At 42.2% G+C, this 24,179-nt stretch overlaps 1 protein-coding gene across 2 annotated transcripts in view; it reads right to left on the bottom strand.

The window, feature by feature from the left end:
* UTP20 (UTP20 small subunit processome component) overlaps window positions 1-9,318 on the bottom strand; it is an 86,522-nt gene extending 77,204 nt beyond the window's left edge. For both annotated transcript variants that reach the window (XM_040984217.1, XM_040984211.1), the window contains exons 1-7: window positions 9,121-9,318; window positions 8,221-8,301; window positions 6,736-6,802; window positions 6,496-6,628; window positions 5,616-5,804; window positions 1,960-2,041; window positions 608-745 (exon numbers count right to left, since the gene is read on the bottom strand). In XM_040984217.1, coding sequence (XP_040840151.1) covers window positions 608-745; window positions 1,960-2,041; window positions 5,616-5,804; window positions 6,496-6,628; window positions 6,736-6,802; window positions 8,221-8,301; window positions 9,121-9,165 — 735 coding nt within the window. In that variant the 5' untranslated portion in view covers window positions 9,166-9,318. The remainder of the gene's footprint in view (window positions 1-607; window positions 746-1,959; window positions 2,042-5,615; window positions 5,805-6,495; window positions 6,629-6,735; window positions 6,803-8,220; window positions 8,302-9,120) is intronic.
* Window positions 9,319-24,179: the final 14,861 nt, after the last annotated feature.

Genomic DNA, 24,179 nt, shown 5'->3' with positions numbered 1-24,179 from the left:
TGTGCCATAGCTGGTAAAGCCTCCGTCTGTGATGTTGGCATCTTTTTTGGGTTAGAGATCCTGCTGATCCACTTCTAATACAGCTCCCTGCTAATGGTCTGGGAAAGCACTAGAAGACGCTCCAACTGCTTGTGCTTCTGACCCAAGGGGACCTGAAGGAGAAGCTCAGGAAATCTGGTTTGGGCCTGGCTCAGTCCCACTTTTTCTTTCTTCCTTTCAGTGTAACTCTGACATTCAAAAAAAAAATCAATTATCTTAAAAAATAAAAAGGCTATTCTGGAATAATTAATACTATAGTAACTTCTATGGTTAACTATGTGTCCCCTCAAAAATAATTTCTAAAGTTGGATGGGGAATTTATCATACAGCTGTCTCCTCACTCACCTGGCCCATCCATCAATTTATGTTAGCCTCTGACATCCAGGATGAAGACAGCAGTCATTACCTACGATGACTAACTGCCGAGGCTCACACCAGGTAAGCACTGCACTCAGCCTGAACATCACTCACTAAGAGATTTCTGTCTATTTCAGGCACTCCTCTCTGCACTTCATTCTTCTCTACTTTCATTTCACACAAACTCCATGTACCCCTCCCCATGCCTCACCTGGCCTGTACAGGAATGAAACATATTTCTAATTCCTTTGCACATCTCAAACAGCAACTGCCCAACTCCTTCTGTCTTTTCTGGATGTTCATCAAGATCAACAAACATTAAGTTGAAAAGTGCATTTTTATCAGCAACCTAAAATGTCAAATGAAAAATTAAGAGTTACAACAGAAACATATCCAAGTGAAGAAATATTATTCTTCATATTCAAATTTAAATATACTTGGGAAAGAATTCTTAAAGGAACAGTGACCTTAAGCTACTAAAATAGTATATATTCTTACAGAATTCACTTAACAGTCAGAAACTCATGGGTATCACAGAAAAAAAAAAAAAAGAAAGAAAGAAAACCCACATAATGCTTCTTTTTATTATAAGAAATTACATATTTGTACTTTTTGAGCTTAAAAGAAACTTAACAGCAATTTTTTGTTGTTGTTCTACTACAAAAATTCTCTACAATTTACAATGGGAACTTAAGCCAAGCACAGGACACTATTACAAAAATTCCTTTTACTCTCACTGTTTATGTGCGTATTATCTCAAACTCAATAAACAGTGAAAGCCACCAAAACCTAAATAACAAAATGTAACCCAAATTATACTACACTAAATTAATGAGGTCAGCAAAACCTATGTTGAGAATGACTCAAAATAATGACAGATATTTGGTCTTTCTGTTAACTACGTATTAATTTATTTTCATCTATTTGAAAAGCTGAATGACAGAAAGAGATGACATGGCCCAAGCCACCATCTGCTGCCTATCAGGATGCACTAGCAGGAGCTGGATTCAAAGTGAAGAGTCATTGGGCCAGCTCAATGGCTCAACTGGTTCATCTTCCACCTTTAACAGCTAGCATCCCATGAGTGGTGGTTCATGTCCTAGCTGCTCCACTTCCTATCCACTCCCTGCTGTGGCCTGGGAAAGCAGTGGAGGCCAGCTCAAAGCCTTGGGACTCTGCATCTGCATGGGAGACCTGAAAGAGGCTCCTGGCATTTGATTGGTTCAGCTCCAGCCACTGCAGTCATTTGAGGAATGAACCAGCAAATGGAAGATATCTCTGTCTCTCCTTCTCTCTATAACTCTATAACTCTGCCTTTTCAACAAAAATAAATCTTAAAAAAAAAAAAGGTGGATGAGCTAGGACTCAAACAGGCACTCTGACATGGAATGTGGGATGTTGACATCCCAAGCAGCTTAACCTACTATACCACAACACTCCCCGTTTCTGTTTACTATGTACATGAAATCAGCCCATGCTAAGCACCTTAATAAAAGATACTTGTTTCTATTCGTCAGATTTCCAATTATTACTAGTAGCAAGCATACAAACTATCAGACTGACCTTTCTCATCAAGAAAGTAAAACTTTCAGCCGCAAAGTTTCTTATATGCAATTTTTTATGAGCCAGCAGTGTACTGTACATGCTACAAAAGAAAAAAAATTAAGAACCACTTAATTAATCAAACACGTAATTTTAATGAATATGGCTACATGTCAAATATACATCCAACAACATGCAGCGTATGCAAAAATATGCAGCAGGGAGAAAGCAGGCTGAAGCCAGAGACACTTAGCAAGCTAAAGGCCACAGGCAATCCGAGTCCCAGGACTGCTGACACCCATCCTACAGGAAAGATTCCATGTACAGCCAATCGTGCAGGGAGCTCTGAATGCCAGGATGAATCAGATCAGAACTGCCCTGCATATCAAGACAAAAGATGGGCAGACTGAGATGACCACGGACAATGGATGACCAGGAGTGAGTTCATCAGAAAGAGCGATGATGCAGCAGCTGAGGGCGGCTGAGCAGAAAGCTGTTCCGGTAGACGGGTAGCTCTGAACAGAAGAACTTGGGAACTAGTCGACACGTGCACAGGTACTCAGCACAACAGTTCTAGGGGATGCGTTCCATTATTGTAAAACTGACACAGAAAAGCAGCACAAACTGTTCAGGGCAGTAGAATTATGTGGCTTCAATGACAGGATACGAAACACCCCCTCCAATTTTTGCGACATCCCTAGTACCTAACTGCTCCTTCCTCACAGCAGGTATTAAAAAACAGTGCATGATGATAATGAAAATTATCACAAAGATCCATCTGGGAACATATACAAGATGAAATTCAGAAAAGAAGTTGGTAATGCAATTATAAAACAGCTCAAGCTGCACAGCTTAGGCTAACAAGGCCTGAAGAAGAATGGTAGTTAAGGGAGCTAACAAAAGGTGAACCAGAGATACACTCCACAATGCAGTCCTTGCAACACAGTTAGAGAGCTTCTGTCCCCCGGAACCTGAGCAGCTGGCCAACTCCCATTTCTGCATCGCTGAATCTGCACTTGACCTTCACACATGCTGCTTCACCTCTGCAACACTCCTGCTCGTCCTTGAACCTGCCAGGCCTGTGCCCAAGACGCTGTCAACTTTGGAGGCAAAGGAATTCTCTGTCTGATTTGTGATTCATGGCTGACACAGTGTTCAACAAATGTGTGGAGTGAATGCGTGCCTGACAGAATCAAGATAGCTGAATCCTGGGAGACAAAAGAATCAAAGGTACCCTGACAGGTACGCTAACACTGCTACCACTGATAGAACTCTGGCACCCAAACAGGGCCGGTCTAGAACAGGTGCTCAGTACAAACTCACTCAACACCAGGTCAATGAAAAGCTAAGAGCAATGTGTTGGAAGAGCAATACGTTGAGTTTGGTTTCTCTAATGTGAAACTATCCAGGTCATTCAAGGCCGGTCCTGCTCAAAGCAAACAAATGTAGAATTGTAAGAACATGACTTAAGAGATGACAACATTTTTAACAGATTAAATCACAAAATGAATTGAGCTACTGGCAGAACTTGGTATCTGCAGGGTTTCACATCCTTGGATTCGACCAAACGAAAGTGAAAATATGGGCCAGGCGGAGGTGAGGCAGGGGCAGATTCAATCTGCATGCAACATGTACTGACTTACTCCTTGTCATTACTCCCTAAACAAACAATAACATTTATTTATTCTTTTGTTGGCTAATTACAATACACTGAGGACAAAGTGGAAAATTCCATCAAATCCCTAATTTAAACAGATAATAAACAGATAATAATCTGTTTTCTACTTTAAATGACAAGCCACTGCAGAATTCATTCTATTTCCTTGTCTACATTTACTCATATACACCTGATTATTGTTACTTTCTTTGAAGTTTTATAACTTTTGAACGTCTCTTTTGACCTAATAAATTAACAGCTAGGAAATGCAAGTGTTGAAGATAAGATTCTCAAGAAGTTGACAGGTTTATAGAAGACAGAATTACTTTCTAAACATACAAGTACAATCAAAGTTGGGATATACTCTCCAATTGGCTAAATCTGATGGCATTCTTTCAAAGAACTTCTGACTGAGAGGATCAAGAATATGGCGCATTTTTGACAAATAAATGGCAGAAAGTTAAAAAAAAAAAAAAGAGAGAGAAAATTAGGAAGCATCAGAGATATATGATGTTAAAGGCAATAGAACAGAATACAAAAGTTACACTTCAGCTAAGCTGCCTGGGCAGACTGGGGGAAGTTAGGGAATTGGACTTTGGTGGGTGGATACAATACCAAAAGCTGGTGATGACAACCATAAGGTCAGAACAGATCTGGGTCAGACTGTGGACCACTTTGGATGGATAATCAACTTCTTATAGGAAAACAATTATGCACTGGGCTGGAAAGGCACTTTGAAGTCAGACAGAAGCCAGAGCAAAAAGCAATTTTAAAAAATTAGAGAGGGGGACCACTGCCGACTTGGCAGCAGACATGGTGACTGTGAATTGTCCCAGGACGTGGGGGAGACTACTGAGAAAGTACATTACAGATGAGGAATGACTTCTGGGGGGCGTCCGCAGACCAGGGCACTACAACTGTAAATAAACAAGGGGCTGAGACCAGGTGTTTCCAAGGGAGAAAGCCAGAGCACATGTCTGTGCCCACATGGGAAACCTGGACTGGGCTATCTGGCCTGGACCACAGCTCACTGGCACACATGAAAGGGAGGCTGGGGAGGGGTGAGCCCTGCCTGGCAGAACGAGGCCACAGTACCCATCAGTTAATGTCGGGACAGGGGTGGGCCATGACACTAACTGGCAAGTGAGAGAATTGGGTCTGAGGGGTATTTGTAGACTCATCCTCCTGGGACTACACTGCTCATGCTGGTTTGCACGACAGTTAGGGGTGGTGACCACCAAGCTAGACATGACCATGGAACTCACCAACACTCACAAGAACTGGGGCTCTGAGTATCCAATGTTGGCCAAAACTGCAGCACCTCCAGGCACAGCCTAGAGGTAGGTGTGGGAAGGTCCAGGACGCAGCATCCAACAGCACTCACAAAGGCGGAGACCGGGGGTGGACTACGTGGGACATGGTCTAAGCACCTGCTGTCACATGTGAGAACTGGGCCTGGTTGCAGGATGGTGGGGGAGTTTGCAGAACTTCCCTACTAGGCTATACCTACCACTGGTAAGCACGAGAGCTGGGGCTGGGTGTGAGACAGACCAGGAAGGGCTGCTCCACTCACTTGTCAGAAGGTTTGTGGATTGACTAGCAGGGTAGACCAGGCAAGGCTAGGCTGCTTTTGTTGCATACCACTACTGTAATTGTTTAGAATATATAACATGCAGATTATAAATAAAATAAATAAATTAGAAAGTACCAAAGCATCTCAGAGCTATCAAAACCATAACCCAGTCCTCCACACTGGGGGTCTCAGGATGAGATTAAGTGGCCATCCCCCCCATCCCAGGATACTGATGCGGTTAGGTTTCTATGAGTGACATTCTCCCTTCCTGCCCCAGATATAGGAAGAAAAAGAAGGAAGTTGAAGTAATTGTCTCATCCACTTTCCCATCCCTAATCGGTGACCCACATGGGCATGCATACCTCACAACTATATAAACATCAGCAAAAATGAAATAAATATATAAAATTGATGCTTTTTTTAAAGGTTAGGAAGAGAAAGGGTCACCTGTATATCCGGGACATGTCCTTCACCATCAGGCGCCACAGGTACTTGTAAAGATAAGACAGCGAGGTGAAAGCCCATTCTAGCAGGTCTGTGTCCTGAGTCTCCAGGATTGAGGTGATGGTGAGGAAAAAATCTCCAAAGTGTGGGTAGAAATCCGTCTGCAGGTCTCGTGCCAACTGTACAACCAGACTGGATTTCACGGGAAGCGACTGGTTAGGGATCACAAATGACTCTACAAATGCATTTAACAACAGAAAAATAACCTAACATCTTAAAAAACTATCACGTTTCAAAAGATATCAAGTTCTTCTAGTCTTCAAAGTTCAGTAAAGAAACTGAGGAAGAAAGTGCACTGCATCATGGGTCGTGGTCAACCGTCCGCACAGTGCCAGAAAAACAGGGAGCCTTGAGGAAAATATCAGCAGAGTAAAACTGTACCTCTAACATCCTGCTTTACGGTGATGTAGCTTTTCCTATTGTCTTGTTCTAACAGAAAAAGGTGACTTCTTGATTCTAAATTACGAAGTCCAAACCAAGGCATCCGTACATATACAACGTAACGTTTATGGGGCCTGGCACAAACAACGTAACGTTTATGGGGCCTGGCACAATGGCTCGATTAGCTAATCCTGCCCTTGTAATTGCCAGGATTCCATCAGAGCACTGTTCTGTTGGGTCTGGGAAAGCAGTAGAGGATAGCCTTGGGACCCTGCATCCACATGAGAGATCCAGAAGAAGCTTCGGGCTCCTGACTGGATCAACTCAGCTTTGGCCATTTTGGCCACTTAGGGAGTGAACTAGCAGATGCAAGATCTTTGTCTTTCCTTTTTTTTTTTCTACATCTCCCTTCCCAATAAAGAAATCTTTCAGTGCTACTTACTCCAATAGGGGTTGGTAGGCAAAACTGTTCTTGATTTGTAGGTGAGATTTTAGACTTTGGACGATCTCATGCTGATGATACACCAGCTGATTGAACGACTGGCATTTGTCAATGACCTCCTTGTAAAATTTCCCTAGGCAAAAGAACAAACATGCGCTGCTTTTCCAGCATACCACAACTGCAGTTGTTTGGAATATATAACACGAAAATTATGAATGAAATAAATAAATTTGAAAATACCAAAGTGTTCGGTAAGGTTTAGTTCTCTCCATTTCAGCAGACCCTCAAAAAAGTAGGTTTCAACCTCCTGAGAAAAATGAAGCAGTCCATTAATCAGGCAAGTCCAAGAAAATTTTGATCAAAGTAAACAATAATGATACATTAGTATCTTAAGGCAAAGAGGATACACAGTTTGAAAACTTCTATTTTTTTTAAAGACAGTAACTAGTACAGCTAAAAAGCAACCAGAACTACATCGAGAAATGATTAAACCAATTTTCTGTCAATCTGGCTGCAGCAAATGACAATCTCAAGCCCATACATTAGTCACGCTACAGAAATTTCCTATTTTTCTTTTTTTATTATTTTAAGCACAGAATTTGCAGTTCTTTATTCTGCTTTATAAATACAAATTCATACAACTTTATGGAGACGTAAATCAGCACTTCTATTAAAAATTAAAGTTTCTATCCTTTGATCCTCAGTTCTCCTTTGGGAGATATTATAAAAGTATGTAATTGTGTCAATGCAATGACGTCTATTCAGTTTTCCTACACCATAACAGGAAAAATACAAAACAGCCCAAATATACAGTTGGAAAATGACAAGAGTCACTAAAAGTTTAGACATATAATGGTATACTATGTAGCCATTAAAAAGTAGTATTATACTTGTATCTACTGAACTAGAAGGATACTGATGATAAAAGTTACATAGTGTAGGGTATGGTAGAATCCAAATTTATTTAGAACACGTTTCCATTGGCATTTGCACATAACTGCATGGACACAAGAGAAAAAGTACATAAAAACACAGATACACTGAATCATCAACCACAGTTTCCTTGACAACAAGGTGTGGGATGAGTTAGACAACAGCTTTTTCTAAGTTCACTACCATACTGTTTAGTTCATTAACACAGCATACATTCCTTACTTTATGAAATAGTATATTACATTATATCACATTATATTGTTGTATAATTAAAGACGTGTATGTAAATTTAAAAACCCAAAGTATTTCTGCAGAGCAAATGATACAGCTAGATTTTGGTTAGAACAAAAAAAAAAATGCGTAGTTTCATCCATTTCTTTTTACAGAGGAGGATACGGTTCCCCAGGAAGGAGACGTGTTCCCAATCAGTTTAAATGATAGCTGCACCTGTGAGATCCGTAGCAGCACAGACCACTATGGGCAAGGGAGGGCTGTGACCCCAAAGCCACCTGAGGAACAAGGGAACTCGCTCACAGAGGAAAATCAGAGGACCTTCCATGCTCATGGACTCACATTTGCACTGTCCAGGGGGGTAGTGATGGCCCACATGGCAATTAGGTACTTGAATTTTTAATTTACTGTGAACTTAACTGATACTTAATGCGTGGCTACAGTATCAAACAGCACAGACCTAAACCATTTCATGCTCACAAGAAAAAGTAATTCACTTCTACTAATACTGGAAACCATAAACTACAAATATCTGAAAAGTGGCTAGCGGCACACTCTCACCTCCTCATAGCTTGCAGTTCTATCGATGCGGTGGATTATATCGATATTCACATTCCCCAGCCGTTCCGCGAAGGTTAGAAACTTGGAAGGGAAGCATAGAAAGACATATTAACGTAAGGAACAGTTTGCCTGGAGCCTGGTGTAATCCTCACACGCTGGTAGTTTCCTAAGTTTAAATCTTCAATTAGTCCCAACAGAAGCGATGTTTTTCTGTCATTTTAAATTTGGGTATTCTTTCAGTCACAAAATACACCACTTAGTTTTTAAATGAAAAGAAGGTATCACCGATGAATCACAAAAGGCACAAATACGGGCTTTAAAAGCTTAAGGTGTGCAATGTACTGTGTTTGCAAAAACTTTCAGTTGTATCATGTGAGACTGGAGCAATTGGCCAGGTGAACAGGAGCAATTGGCCTCTCTGGATCTACTAGCTTTCATCCTGCAGGCAGAGATCCAGCTAAATCGCTCCAACAAAGTGTTTTTAAACAGAGACCGGCGGCTGTATCCTAAGGAAGATCTGAAAAGAAACTTATCAAGGAGCAGAGTGCTGGGGAAGCTTGCAAGTTCCGCCCGCCCTCTCGCCAGACCGCACCTCCCCCGCCCCCTCCCCTATCGGTGCTAGAAGATGAAATAGCAGAGATAGGTCCTAAGCAAGGTCCAGGGTTACTCACAGTAACTCTGGACCTCAGGTTTTTCCCCTAGCAGGGCTCCGACACTACAGGCTACAGCGAAACCTGCGCTTGGCACTTCTGCCCCAACCCGGGTTCACTACAGCCGGACTCTCACTTCGGCCAGAGCCCCGGGCAAGCGGCTCCAGCTCGGTGCAGCACCCTGCAGCCCCGGGAGTCGCCCTGGAAATCAGTGTCCCATGTGGCCCCCGGCCCAGCCTCTCGCGCTTACCCGGTAAGTGTTCTCGGTCTTGTGGGACACAGGCTTTGGCTTCATGGCTGCGGAACGGCAACAGCCCGCGAAGCCTCGGAATGCGGAAGAGTTGTAAACGACAGCAGGAACAGGCAAGCAGCTCACACGCCGTCCTCTTGGATCCCCAGATGCCCAGACTTGGCTCACGTGCGGATAGGACCCTAGGACGCCGCCATGTTGATGGGAGGAGGAGCCGGAGCGGAGGGTCACGTGGGCGGAAGAAGCGCACGGAGCAGGCGCACTCGGCCCATTAGCCGGCAGCTGGGAGCGGTAGGGTGGAGCGGGTGTGTCTGCGCCGGTTTCCTTTCAAGACTGCGGGAGAAGCAAAGGGTGTGTTTTCGTTTTTAAATCAAACGTGTCTGTCACCATTGGTACTTAACTGCTCGTAAATACGTATCCTAAGCCCTAGCAAAGTTCTTACCTATTTCCATCCTAAAGTTCACTGAATGCTATTGCATGTAAAGCCGACGTATTCGCCCCCAGAAATGTCCCCAATGGCCTGTAATACACTGTGGGTGATTCAATTGTTTGAGCCACCATTTGCTGCCAAGTCAGGCTGGGTCAAGAACCCACTGATATGCATGAGATCTGCCACTAGGAGGTGACTTAAGAGAGGAGCTTGGAGAACTCCTCTGTCAGGATGCAGCCTCTGCAGGTGAGTGCAATAATCAAGGTTGGGAGCAGCCCAGACCAAGCTAGGTTACAGTACCCACTGGCATACTTGTATGGGATGTAGGTGTCCCAAGTGGCAGCTGAACATATTGTACCACAACACCGGCCCTGACCTATAAAATTTTGATGATAACCATCAATGTGGTGGATTGGAAAGTATTTAACACAAGGAGTCAGGGCATGTGACTTCTGTATAGGATGCTCCCTCAACTGTGTGGCTCTGTAAAGTCAAGCCTATGAAATACATAAGATCAATCCTTCCAGATATGAAAAGCACACATACATGCTTCAAATGTTGCCTTATAGGAGATCAAAAAATTATTAAAATTGCTCCCAGAACTTCTTACATATACTCAATGTTTTCAATGGTAGTGGAGAAAGGACTAGCAGTGCAACAATTGCTTTTTTTTTAAGATTTATTTTTATTATTATTTTTTTATTGGAAAGGCGGATACACAGAGAGGAGAGACAGAGAGGAAGATCTTCCGTCTGATGATTCACTCCCCAAGTGAGCACAACGGCCGATACTATGCCAATCCAAAGCCAGGAGCCTCTTCCAGGTCTCCCACGCGGGTGCAGGTTCCCAAAGCTTTGGGCCGTCCTCGACTGCTTTCCCAGGCCACAGGCAGGGAGCTGGATGGGAAGCGGGGCCGCCGGGATTAGAACCGGTGCCCATATGGGATCCTGGGCGTGCAAGGTGAGGACCTTAACCACTTGCGCCACCGTGCCGGGCCCCAATTGCTTTTGAACATCTCCTTGTAACCCAATGGTATAATTATGTTCAAAGGCTGTCTGAGAGTATGTGATTTACACAGATTCTGTGGAAATTTAACCATGGCAATGAATATTGCCCATTAAAAAGCAACCAGTTCTTTTTCTGCTCATATATCTCTGCCACAGGAGCCAAAAACTATAATGATGTCATTTTACAGACTTAGGAAATCCAGAGAAACAGAGGAACATCCCCAAAATGGCACAGGAAAAGAATGGCAGAACTTGGGACTAGAATCTGGGTTATTGACTCCCAAATTAATATTCTTTTCATCACAATTGAGCTTAATTCACGCTACATGCATAAGCATCAGTGGATATTTTAAATCACAAAACAAGGCCATGACTTCTAAACTAGATTTGGCTGGGAGTCCATTATTTTACATCAGCAGCAGATTTTCTTTCCTAAAAATTCTTTGCTTACAATAGTGTGGGATGTTTTACGCAAATCAGATAATTTGAATGGAGATCATTTGTATTAATAAGGCTCCTTATTTAGAAAAGATTTGTAGTTTTCAAAGGACTAAATGTCCACATCTCTCATCTTCATGACAACCCTATGAGGTAAGCAGGGTAGATACAATTTCCGTCATATTATAGAGAAGGGAACAAGTAGTCCCAGGGACAATGACTCAAAGTCATGCACCTTTGCTTAATGGTGCCAGACTTTCTTACTCCCAAGAGACTCGTCACTGCAATGACCTACATGAGTCATAAAAGGACTTCCAAATCCTCCTAGTTGGAGAGATAGCACTGTGTAATGGCCAGAAGCACAGATTCTTGAGCATGCATGACTTTGAGTCCCAGGCTGGTCTTCTTTATGATGCTATGCATCCTTGGGCAAGTAACTTGGTCTTCTTATACCTCAGCTTGCTTACTACTAAGTGGGATGATAGAATTTGTATCAGCAGAAGACTAAATGAGCTATTACATGCAAAGCACTTAGAATAATATCTGCTTTACGGTAAGAGCCATCAGTGCCAGCTATTAGTCACCTGGAAAATGCAGGTGGTGACGAGTCACACAACTAGACCTAATTTCAAGCAATGCTAGGGAATGTAGTCTAGCTGTGTGCACAGAAAGAAGAGAAAATGGGTTTTAGTGAAGGATAGCTTATAGTCTGTGACTATAACCTTAAACCTTAATGCCATAAACCTTGGTGGAATTTGTGTGTGTGTGTGTGGTTCAGCTTATTTAATTTTATTTGAAAGTAAGATTCACAGAGAGAAAGATCTTCCATCCACTGAATCACTCCCCACGTGATTTCAATGGTCAGAATTGAGCCAATCCAAAGCCAGGAGCTAGGAGCTTCCTCTGGGTCTCCCACAGCAATGTAGGGTCCTAAAGCTTTGGGCCATCCTCTGCTGCTTTCTCAAGCCACAAGCAGGGAGCTGGATGGGAAGTGGAGCAACCAGGACACTAACTGGTGCCCACATGGGATCCCAGCTCCTGCAAGGTGAGGATTTAGCCATTGAGTCATCATTCCAGATGCTTGCATAAAAATCTTAACAATTACCCTGTCCTGGGTCCCAGAAGGTCACTTGATACTGAACTGCTGTCAGTTTAGGGGTCAAGACTTTCAGCATAGGCTTCAAGCAGATGCTTCTTACGTTCAGCCTCACATCCTCACCCTGCCTTCTCCCCAGCCCTTGCTGCAGCACCCACCTGCCAGAAGAATGAATCAACATAACCTTGTCTCAGCCTCGCTGAATTGTGTTCTGCCCTGAGGTTGCTCTTACCACTTATTTGGATGCCTAAAAAATATATATATTTAGACTTTCACATATGCAAACATACCAGTGTGAAAGGGCTGGCATCTTGTCAATCTAAACAACAAAGAGAGAGAGAGAGAGACACTATAAAGAATGATAATATCTATCTGGGAACAGGCAGGTAGCACTGCATGGTGAGCAGGCCTGCTGGAGGAAGCCATGGGTGTATTTCAAAAGCCTGAGGAAAGTTGTTAAAGGCAAAATGAGAGGGTTACATTAATTATTTTGCTGTGTTACCGTGATCAACAAAAATCACTAACCAGGGTACCATCAGACCAGGGTTAGACAGTTTGAGGCAGATGTCTTTTCAGGAGTCTTTTCCTTTGTGCAAACTTCCGGTTCTGGCAGAGTCTGTGATAGCTTTTTTTTTTTTTTTTTAATCAGATCTACGTGCATGATGCCCCCTCCATTATAATCTGCCTTTACTTTTTCATTGTAGGGGTTTGACAAAACTGACCCATCTTGATTCTGCTTTCACGGTGTCTTAAATTTGTTTTTCTCCTCTGCTTTTGGGTTGTGCCCACAAAGAGTAGAGTCATTGAAACCTGACTTTCTCCTGTGTCTCTCATTCAACAGTGGCTTGATTTATAGGTTCTTGACGCTCGGTGATGTGGGTTGCTTCAGCACTCTTGGCACGCTTCCATGCCCATAGGCTTTGCAGGTTCTGACAGGGATGTCCTGCCAGGAAACTCACAGAACCACATCAAGGTGTTTGTGTTTCTGTGTCTCCAGTTTGCTCTCCTAACCAGCAGATGTTGGCCTTTCCAAGAGTTTGGGGAACTGGCTGAATTTTAGGTGCCTGCTTAGAATCCTTGCTCCATCAGATAGCACTTTTTTGACTGAACAAGAAACAGCCTCATTGAGCTCTCTTGTGTGAAGAATGAGTAATATATCTTTCAAAGCGTTTCTAGGTGTGTTATGAAGCTCAAGGAGCTTAACGTCAACATCTCTTGCTTGTACTGTCCCCTCACAGAAGGAACTAGGCCTGTTGTGTTTACAGCTTTGTACTAGAGGATCTCTCAAGTGCCCACTGTGTCGTCATTGGAGTCTTGAATGAACGGCTGCTTGGGAGGATGAACGAGGAAAGTGTGTGTAAAGCACTTAGACCCAGGTCTGCTCATTGCGAGAGTTTCATCAACAGTGCTTGTAGTTAGTGAAGGCACTTCCTCTCCATTACCACACTTCCATATAAACGTTCCACATCTGCCAGTGCCTACTGCTTGCCCAGATCAGTTCACAATTTGCTTTTTCTTTCTTCTTCTTCTTCTTCTTCTTCTTCTTTTTTTTTAATAGTTTTGGCTCTTTACCAATCTGTCACCGCTTGCCATTCTGCCGCTCTTGTCCTATGCCTCACTGCATCCCCCATAATGATGAGCAAATAATGTCTAATGAGTGTGCTCTTCGTAGAAATGATGTGACAGCAAAGAGAGCATGTAAATAAATTGTCTGAAGCTCCTTGGAGACCCAAGATCCTGCTAATTCTTGGCAAAATATCCAGCAAGGCAGCAAACCAAGGGCCACTGAGGTAAAGCTGTGATGTTTTGCCAGTTGTTAATATAAAAGGCCAATTGTCAATGACCATGACGTAGAGATGTCTCCCTTAAGAGCATGTGTATCTCGGAATTACCCAAGGGCTGTAAGTCGCCCTAATAATGGGCCTTGGCCACAGGCAGACAGAATACAACCCATACTTAGTCTGAAAAGACACAGCACTCTGCATTGCAGGGCCCTTTGTCTGGACTGAGGACGAGTCCAAGGGCTGAGTGGAGTGTCTGTGTGCCTTGTCTCAGGAACTTGAATTAGATTCACTCGGACACTGTCATTACTTAAAGCCTATTGTGCACAGGAGCAATTCATAGGATGGATAAAAACATGAACCCATGCTTTCTATTGTGCTGTGTTGGTTGTTGTTGTGAAGAGACTGTAACCTTTGGGTAAGATGAATCTAGGTTAACCAGGATCAGTTCTGTACTGGATACATGCTTTGGACTGTTTACACGACCTTCCTAAATATTGTTGCCTTGTCTATAAAACAGGAATAATACCTCTTACCTTACAGGATCACAGTGAGAATTAAATAAAAAGAAAAAAGGCATAGTTTCTGAACCCTAGCAACTACCTAATAGATGTCAACTTTCCTAACCTTGTCTAGGTAAGTGTTAGGAGTGCACCTTTGTTACGCTCACAAACTAATTCTGAATCATGCCTAATTTTAGCAGTTGAACTATTCTTACTCCAAAATCAGTATGATCTTTATCAACAAGAATTGTAATGCTGATTTAAGTAAAAGAAAAATTTGTTAAAATTATGCCTAATTCAAATATGTAGTTATAACTTCTGTTAGAAATCTTGGAGATATCATTCCAGAACATTTTTATGCCTATACATGCTATTAAAATATAAATATATGTCACATGGTTTTATAACCTAAGAAAAAAATATAGTACAATATTATTATGGGGAAACCTTGGGAAAAAAACCTGTTAAATGATAAAATCTAGTAACAATCGTCCTTGTCATGGGAAGTAGTTAAGATGGACACATCAAAAATAATTCTTCATTGTTCTTATTTTTCTTAAAGATTTATTTATTTTTATTGGAAAGGCAGATACACAGAGAGAAAGAGAGACAGAGAGGAAGATTTTCCATCTGATGCTTCACTCCCCAAGCGGCCACAATGGTTGGAGCAAAACCAATCCAAAGCCAGGAACCGGGAGCCCCTTCCAGGTCTCCCACACGGGTGCAGGGTCCCAAGGCTTTCCCAGGCCACAAGCAGGAAGCTGGATGGGAAACAGAGCCACTGGGATTAGAACTGGCACCCATATGGGATTTCCGTGTGTTCAAGATGAGCATTTTAGCTGCTAGGCTATCGCACTGGGCTCTCATTGTTGCCCCTTTCCAGGAGAAAAGCAATAAGAATAGGTAACATCTTCAAATCTCCTCTTTTTTGTGACAGTTTTACCAAAATCAGAAACAAGTTTATCCCTTTGTATTCAAACTAAGGCAAACAGTGATTAGTAGTTGGACATGGTTTTTGGGACCATGGCCTATGCTCTAGAAAGATAATACAAGGGCATAAAACACCTTTACAATGAAAACCATGAAACACTGCTGAAAAGCATTAAAGAAGAATGAAGAAGCAAAAAGATATCCCATTTTTATGGATTGAAAGAACCAGTAGTCTTAAAAGTGCACACTACCCAGTGCAATTTACAGATTCAATAAAATACACATGTGAATACTGATACCATTTCTCACAGAATTAGGGGGAAAAGTACTGAAATGAGTGTAAAACCATAAAAGATCCCGAATAGTCAAAAGCAATCTTCCATCCAATGATTCACTCCCCAAGTGACCACAACGGCCGGTACTGCGCTAATCTGAAGCCAGGAGCCAGGAACCTCCTCCAGGTCTCCCACATGGGTGCAGGATCCCAAGGCTTTGAGCCGTCCTTGACTGCTTTCCCAGGTCACAAGCAGGGAGCTGGATGCGAAGCGGAGCAGCTGGGATTAGAACCAGTGCCCATATGGGATCCTGGATAATTCAAGGTGAGGATTTTAACCTCTAGGCCACGGTGCAGGGCCCAAAGCAATCTTAAGCACGAAGAGAGCAGAAGACATTTTATTGATTGACTTAAAAATACAGTCTGAAGACACCATAATTAAAACAGCCTGGTTTCAATTAGGGAGTAACTTCCAGCAGAAATTTTTAAAGGAAGACATACAAGTGGCTAAAAAGTGCACGAAAAAATACCCAGTATCACTCATCATTGGGGAAACACAAATCAAAACCACAGAGCAGTGTCTCCTCAGTAAGACGGGCTTGTATCAAAATGACAAAAGTTGACACGCATTTGATCCAACATTAGAATTTGTCACTCAAATGTTTCAACTTTGCCCAGAAAAGCTTGGCTCTCAGGCAGACTCAACCATCTTTGCAAGTCCGGAAATGAATACTTCCTTTGATTTTTGCTTGCCCAAATCCAGGGCTGTTTCTCATTGTTCCAGATTCCGTGTCCTGCCTACCCGCAGAGTTGCCTTGACTCTGGTTTGTTAGACCTGTACCACTTGTCTGTCCAGCCTCACTCGCTTGTGCTTGGCCTACCTGCTTCTACACTGTGTGAACTGAGCACTCCGGGGAATAGCTATCCAAGAAAAACTCAAATGTTTACAAAGCACAAGAAAATGGCACAGGGCGGGCCAGGTCAAAACCAGGAGGCACGGATCCAGTTACTTTAAGCCATATTCCATTACCTTTTCAGGAACTTAATAGGGAACTGGATGGAAAGTGGAGCAACTGCGACTCGAACCAGGGATACCAGTATTACAAGGAGTTACTGACATGCTGTGCCACAATGCTGTCTTCTCCATTGAATTCTTACCGTTGTAGAAATTATTTCTGTGTGTATGTATTATGGATATAAATTATTCGTCTAATATGATTCTTACAAATATCATTCCCAACATTCTGTCTGCTTTTTCACTGTTGGTGATGTTTGTGGATGAGCAGAAGTCTAAAATTAACACAATTCAGTAAAAATCAATTTTCCTCTCATGCTTAGTGGGTTGTGTGTGTATTAAGAAACCTTTTTCAAAAAAATAAAGAAAAAGAAATATTTTCAATGTTATTTTTTTTAATCATATCTCAGGTATATTTTAGGTACCATATGTTCATTGAATTATCAGTAAAAGCTCTAAAATCAGGTTGATATTTCATTCACTTTTGAAAAAGCCTTACTTTGTAGAATTTTTGCTAGATCTTGGTAGCCAACAAATATGTCCTGGGGTGCCACCACAATTCAGTAAAATTCTGCTTTCATCTTACTTATTTTTTGGAGTCATCTCTTAACCCCAATTTCAAAAGGAAACTTAATTGTTCTCTCCACAGCTTGTTTTTTTCCCAAGATACTTTGCTTCAACCTCACAATTTGATTTGATCAATATACTTGTGTTGAAATATTGAATTGCATCCAATAAATATGTGCAGTAATTGCCAGAAAAAACTTTTAATAATAAAACAAATGAAATTCTGTCTCTCCTCATCTCTGTATATCTGACTTTGTAATAAAAATAAATCTTCAAATAAATAAATAAAATGAAAATTGGAACAAGGGGAAAAAAGGGATCCATTTAGTACGATATGCTTTAGTCTGCAAATCATTCACATTTTCCAAATCAAGTAACATCTTCAGAAGCTGGAGAATTTCTGCCCAGATGCTATGATGCTGTGCTATGAAAACAATAGCAATATGGACCTACTGATGGGAGAGAGGTCTGCCATTGGGAGAGGTTCTGATGAAGGAGCCTGGGGAACTCCTTTGCAGGACACACACCTTGCAGATGAGCCCAAGAACCATGATAGGGAGCAGCCCAGACCAGGTCAGAGGCTGGTACCCACCAGCATACATAGTCTCTTCATGGTTGGGGTTCCGAGATTAGCAGTTCAGTTGGAGGGATCTCCAAAGAAACTTTGTCTGAGGTGATCCCAGACCTGATTCTTGTGTGTGCTTGCTATACTGATAGGGTCCAGCACCATCCATTGCACCAATCAGCTTGTGCACATGCTGGTCATTGCAATTGCTGGGTCAATTCAGTTTCCAGCCCTGTCTTTCATGTGAACCAGTGGGTGTTGTAGTCCAGCCCGATTCTTCCCACTTCATACTTGGCCCTCATGCAAACCAGTGGGAGCTGCAGCCTATTTGGGGCAACTCCCCATAACCCTCACCAGACTTGCCCCCGCCTTAATCCAGTTCCATGTTTCCCTCATGGTGTACTTACCCTGAGGGACGAGATCTCCTTTTGGCAATGACTTTGGCCTGAGTCCCCAGCATTGGGTCTGGCCTGGCTGGGGACTCCTCACAGCCGCCACACTGCAGGGAGCTACTTTTGCCCCAACCCCAAGTCCCGAACCCCTCCCAACCTCAGTCTGCCGCAAGATGTTAAGCAACAGGGTTGAGCTACAGAAGGTTTTATAAGGTCACATGCAATGCTCAATCCAAGCCCGGACCCACAGAGTCAAACGCATGAAAGGTTCAGTATTTTAACTAAAATCTTCGATGTGGCACAGTATTTCATACTATGCTCAAACGCATGGCTCTGTTTTTTCTTAGTGCCCACTCTTTGAGCTCTTTTGTGAAAGCCGTTATAGAAGAACTACTAGAAAACGTGTCTGCTGAAGTGGTTTACTCTTCTTGGCATCAGACATCATTTTGAAAGACTTGAGACTGTGTCCACAATTCTAGCCGCTTTCCAAGGAAGGCTTGGATCAGTAAAGTTGTTTACACAGAAATGTTCAGGCCCTATATTGCCAGCCTTAACAAAACAAAACAAACAAACCTCAATCGAACAAAAAATGCTGGAAATCCAGTTAAATTTGAATTTCAGAAAACAAACTCATCATTTTTTTTTACCATAAATATGTCTTATGCTTATATACTAAACTGTGATTTAGCTGAGCAACCCTATTTTGTTCTGGCAACTCCATCCAGGTGGTAAAGCTAATCCTGGGAAAGTTCTTGAAGTTACTTTACGTACTAGACAAAAATACAGCCGAGCAAGGCAAATACCCTGAAGGAAAGAGCTCTCGTCTACACGTCTAGATTATGAGATTCTTTCTTCACAATAAAGTTACAGTATTTTATTGTCAGACTAACCTATGGCCAAGGGAAGCACACATTCGCAGGTAAGAAATGTAAAAAGTGCATGAATTTATTAGTGTTCATTAGTTCTTTACTACCTCTAGACCCATCTTGTAAGTTTGCAACTAAATAGAACTTCATAACCTTCTGAAAAGCAGTCCATAGCTATTCAACAGGAGCCAGATGAACTGGTTTTATTCAAATATCATAAGGAACAAATAATAAAAAAACAGAAAGTTGACATACCATAACAGCAAGTGGGCAGGGAAATTCCCCAAAAGAATGCTAAAAGCACCAAGTTCCTGGTGTTAATTTCCTCTGACTTCATTGGGGAGCAGGATAACGCCCAAGGGAGGACCCCAGTTCCTCATGACCTTGGTGTTTAACCATTATCTAGGAGCAGCAATATGTTATCACACAACAAAATAAAGTATGGCCAGCACATTGGAATGGAGAGGGCTGAGGCTGTGACGCACGCGGCCAGGTATTCTTCCCCTTTCAGGTACTATAATAATGCTTCCTATACAGTGTTTCTTGATGCGATATGCCCTCTACACTCAACAGGAGTTTCCATCGACTCATTTTCCTTTGTGCTTTCGTCTGTTTCTATTTCATTTTGATTTTAATGAATTTGCATGCAGGGAGATACAGAGAAATAGAGGCACAAAAAATCTTCTGTCTGCGTATTTACTCTCCAAATGCAACGTGGGCTGTTAGTATCCCAAGTGTCGGCTTACCCACTGCACCAAATGCCCACCTAGTTTTGTTTTGGAAAGACAAAAGTTACTTTTCCATCTTAAACCAGAAATACAGAAATCTAGTGACAGTGACACATGAGTTGAAGAATGAGTATCTGCTTTAAGATAGGCATCTTCACAAAGGAATTCTCCATAAGACTAGGGTATTAGATTGGTAAACAATTTCAACTATTCTACATCTATTTTTGGTTATATAATATGAGAAACAGCCATGCTAGAGCTCCATGTATGTATTAACTCAAAATATACGAAGCCTCAGTTGTTCTTGTGGATGATTTTCTGCTATTGCAGATTTTTTTTCCTTTCTCTCAAATTCCATCTTCACAACTACAATAGAATATCATAAGAATACCGTCACATGATTCTTATTTAGTCTTTAGCCCTGGAGCTGGCATGATAGCTCATTTGGCTAATTTTCCATCTGCAAGTATTCGCATTCCATATGGGTGCTGTTTCATGTTTCCCATCCAGCTACCTCCTTTTGCCCTGGGAAAGCACTGGAGCATGGCACAAAACCTTGAGACCCTGTACTCATGTGGGAGATTTGGGAGAAGATCTTGCTCTCTCTACAAATCTGCCTTTCCAGCCCCAGTGTGATAGCTCAGTGGCTAAATCTTCACCTTGTACCCACCAGCATCTATATGGGTACCAGTTTGTGTCCTGGCTGCACCACTCTCCATCCAATTCTCTGTTTGTGGCCTAGGAGAGCAGCAGAGGATGGCCCAAGACCTTGGGACCCTGTAACTGTGTGAAAGACCCAGAAGAAGCTCCTGGCTCCTGGCTCCTTGCTCCTGGCTTCACATTGGCTCAGTACTGGCCATTATGGCCCTTGAGGAGTGAACCAGTAAATAGAAGATCTTTCTTTCCCTCCTTCTCTCTGTAAATCTATGTTTCTGACTAAAATAAATAAACCTTTTTAAAAATCTGTCTTTTCAGTTAAAAATCAATAACAAACCTTAAAAATAGATGGCAAAAAAAAAAAAAAGCTTAGTCTTGATTCCAGATCTTACTCATAGCAGACATTCAGCACAAGTTGTGTACAATGATGACATGCACAGATGCCCAAAAATACTGAGAAATATTCATCATAAAATCCTGGGTAGGGTCTTTCTCTTTTTGTTTATCTACATGTTTTAGGTTTGGGGTAGGCTAGAATCCTTGCCTTAAACACCACTTTTCCCTCCCATAAGATGATGAGGGCATAGGTACATTCAAATAATGATTTATACAAGAGCAAAGGCTAACTTTATTGAGCACTCACCCTATGACAGGGACTGCTTCAGTGCTTGGCACGTCTTAGCTCATCTAATCCTTAAGTGACTCCCGTAATTGCAGACATCTCAACATTATCTTGAGAAAGTCATCCTGTTGTCAAAATCTGGGTCATTTCCTGATTTTACAAGGCAAGTTGACATATTTGCTCTAGGATTTAGGTCACCAGGCAGCAGTCACAGTTGTACATCCATTTGAATAGCTATAAGGGACTGGCTATTATCTTGGCACATAGGTGTGGTACCTTTATCGTGAAATTCAGATTTGTATGTATCATAGTAGAGGTTTACATGAACTAAGGAAATTACTTCTTACAGTTAGAGATTTTGAAACTTGTGAGTGTCCTGGTCCTGCATCACTTGCAGTGTGTCATGAAACAAACTCTCCCACTGTGTGGGAAATCCACAGACACCACCTCGCTTAGCTCATGCACAGCTTGAAAAGCGCAAAGCGATCACACATGCTCCTGAGATGGCTTTATTTAAAATAAAAAACAGCCAGTAACACAAGGTTTTTTCAATGTTGACCTTCTAGACTTGTAAAGTTTCCCATCAAGTGGGCAGTGTAAGCTACCTAGCCTGTCAGAGGTTCTCTCTTGTGTATCCAAGGAAACAAAAGCCATACAGAAGAGAAAGCAAAGGGCCAGCCCATCACCCCACCCAAACCAGAAGAGCAGGGACCTCATGCCGTGGAATGTGTTGCGTCTCTTCTTCCCACCAGCTCGACTCATGGCATTCTGCTGTGTTCCTGGAACCCAGAGCACAGGAAATCAGAGACATGGGGCCCACTACCTATGCCAGGAAACAAAGCAGTCACTGCAAGGGCAGAAGAATCTCTATAGAACATGATTGTCATAAAGGGATATGACAATTCCACCTATCTCTATTGAGCTACTGACATTCTAGAAGTATTTACGCTTTGGTGCAGAATATAAGAATTGAAATCACAGAGAGAAGGACTGGGCAATATTGGCAGGAAGTAGAATCCTAATTCTGAAGCTGTTAAATCCTTTGACCATCTATTTACCAAGGGAGAAACAGACACAGGGATAGAGTCTTATTGAATAACAGCTCAGCAAGCAGGACTAGAATCCAGACCTTGGACTTCCAGGCCATTATGCTGTCCTTGATGAAGTTATTTTCTAAATTAAAATAATGGAACATTTGCAAAAATTGAAAATTTTATTAGAAACTCTACCTACAATTACAACCTTCCAATAATTACCATACTATTTTTCTATTTTTCCTTATGTTTATTGTCATATGTTAAACATAACTAGCAATTAATAATGCTTTTGTTTTTCCAAATAAAACACAGTGTTATTTTTTACTATTTAAAATTTTTATGTTCACTCATATTTACTTAATATGTCTGTGTATACCAGGTATTGTTCTCCAATGTAGTGCAATGCCAGCACTACATGTAGATACTAATTTGTGTTCTATTGCTCCATTTATGGTCCAGCTCCCTGCTAATGTATATGGAAAGGCAGCAAAAGATGGCCCACATGCTTGGGTTCCTATACGCACATAGGAGAGCTGATTGGAATTCCAGGTTAGCCTGGCTCAGCCCTGCTGCTGTGTTCATTTGGGGAAAGAACTAGTGGAGGGAAGATCTTTCTCTCTGTCCCCTTCTCTCTATGTAACTTGGCCTTTCAAATAAACAAATCTTTTTTTTTTTTTTTTTTAGTTTTTTTTTTCATTGGAAAAGCAGTTTTATAGAGAGAGGGAGAAACAGAGAGAAAGCTCTACTGTAAGCTGGTTCACTCCCCAAACAGCTGCAACAGCCAGAGCTGAGCATATCCAAAGCCAGGAGCCAGGAACCTCCTCCAGTTCTCCCATGCAGGTGCAGGGTCCCAAGGCTTTGGGCTGTGCTCAACTGCTTTTCCAAGCCACAAGCAGGGAGCTGAATGGGAAGAGGGGCAGCCAGGATTCAACCAATGCCCATATGGGATGCTGGCACTTGGAGATGAAAGATTAGCCAGTTGGGTTAAAGTACAAACCCCCAAATAAATAAGTAATTTAAGACAATTGAAACAACACCATGGTCCTCACAGAATTAACATTTTAGTGGGTTAGACATAAAATGAGTAAATAAACAAGTAATGTATAATATTCTTCCAACATTGAGGATAGTCTGCTCCTGAATAAAGACCTTGCTTTGGAGTGAATTCTTTTTTTTTTTTTTATCATTAATTTTGACAGATAAACACTTTAAATTTTATAAGTATACAAAGTAACATTTATTTTTTAAGAAAGACAAAGTGGCCTTTCAAATGTTTGTAACAGCTAGCCTGGGTCAGACCAAACACAGGATTCAAGAACTCATTCAAGGTCTGCACATTCCTAACAGGAACTTAGCTCCTTGAACCATTGCCCCTGCCTTCCAGGTCTGTACTAGCAGCAACAGGAGGCAGCAGCCAGGGCCCAGCGCCAAATCCAGCCACTCTAGTGTGGTTCAGGGCATCCTAACCACTAAGCTAAAGGGCCATCCTGACTTTTTTTTCTTGTGCCTCCAAAGTAATACCTATTTCAAAAAAAAGATTTATTTATTTTTGTTGCAAAATCAGATACACAGAGAGGAGAAGAGACAGAGAAGAACATCTTTTGTATGATGATTTACTCCCCAAGTGCCCTCAAGGGCCAGACCTAAGCCAATCCAAAACCAGGTGCCAGGAACTTCTTCCGGGTTTCCCACGCAGGTGCAGGGTCCCAAAGATTTGGGCCATCCTCAACTGCTTTCCCAGGCCACAAGCAGGGACCTGGATGGAAAGCTGAAAGTTGATGCTGGCAAGTGGCTAGGTGCTAGATTAAATAGGAACTTGGCTGGTCAGGTTCAAAAGCTGAGTGCTATAGTAGCCAGTGAACAATACATTGGGAGGTGAATTCAGAGATTATCATGGAATTCAATCAAGAAGTAGGTAGCTTGGGTTAGGATAAAAAATGTGCAGGGCCTGGTACAGTAGCTAGTGGCTAAAGCCCTCATCTTACATGTACTGGGATCCCATATAGGGGCTGGTTGGTGTCCTGGCTGATCCACTTCCCATCCAGCTCCCTGCTTGTGGCCTGGGAAAGCAGTCGAGGATGACCCAAAGCCTTAGGACTCTGCACCCACATGGGAAACTCAGAAGAAAGTCCTGGCTCCTGGCTTTGGAAT

This window comes from Ochotona curzoniae, unplaced genomic scaffold (genome assembly GCF_017591425.1).
Source record: "Ochotona curzoniae isolate NIBS_2020 unplaced genomic scaffold, NIBS_Ocur_1.0 contig_1014, whole genome shotgun sequence".
In the NCBI taxonomy this organism is placed as follows: domain Eukaryota; kingdom Metazoa; phylum Chordata; class Mammalia; order Lagomorpha; family Ochotonidae; genus Ochotona; species Ochotona curzoniae.
The sequence above is the reverse complement of the archived record's forward strand: the minus strand, read 5'-3'. Positions and strand labels throughout refer to the sequence as shown.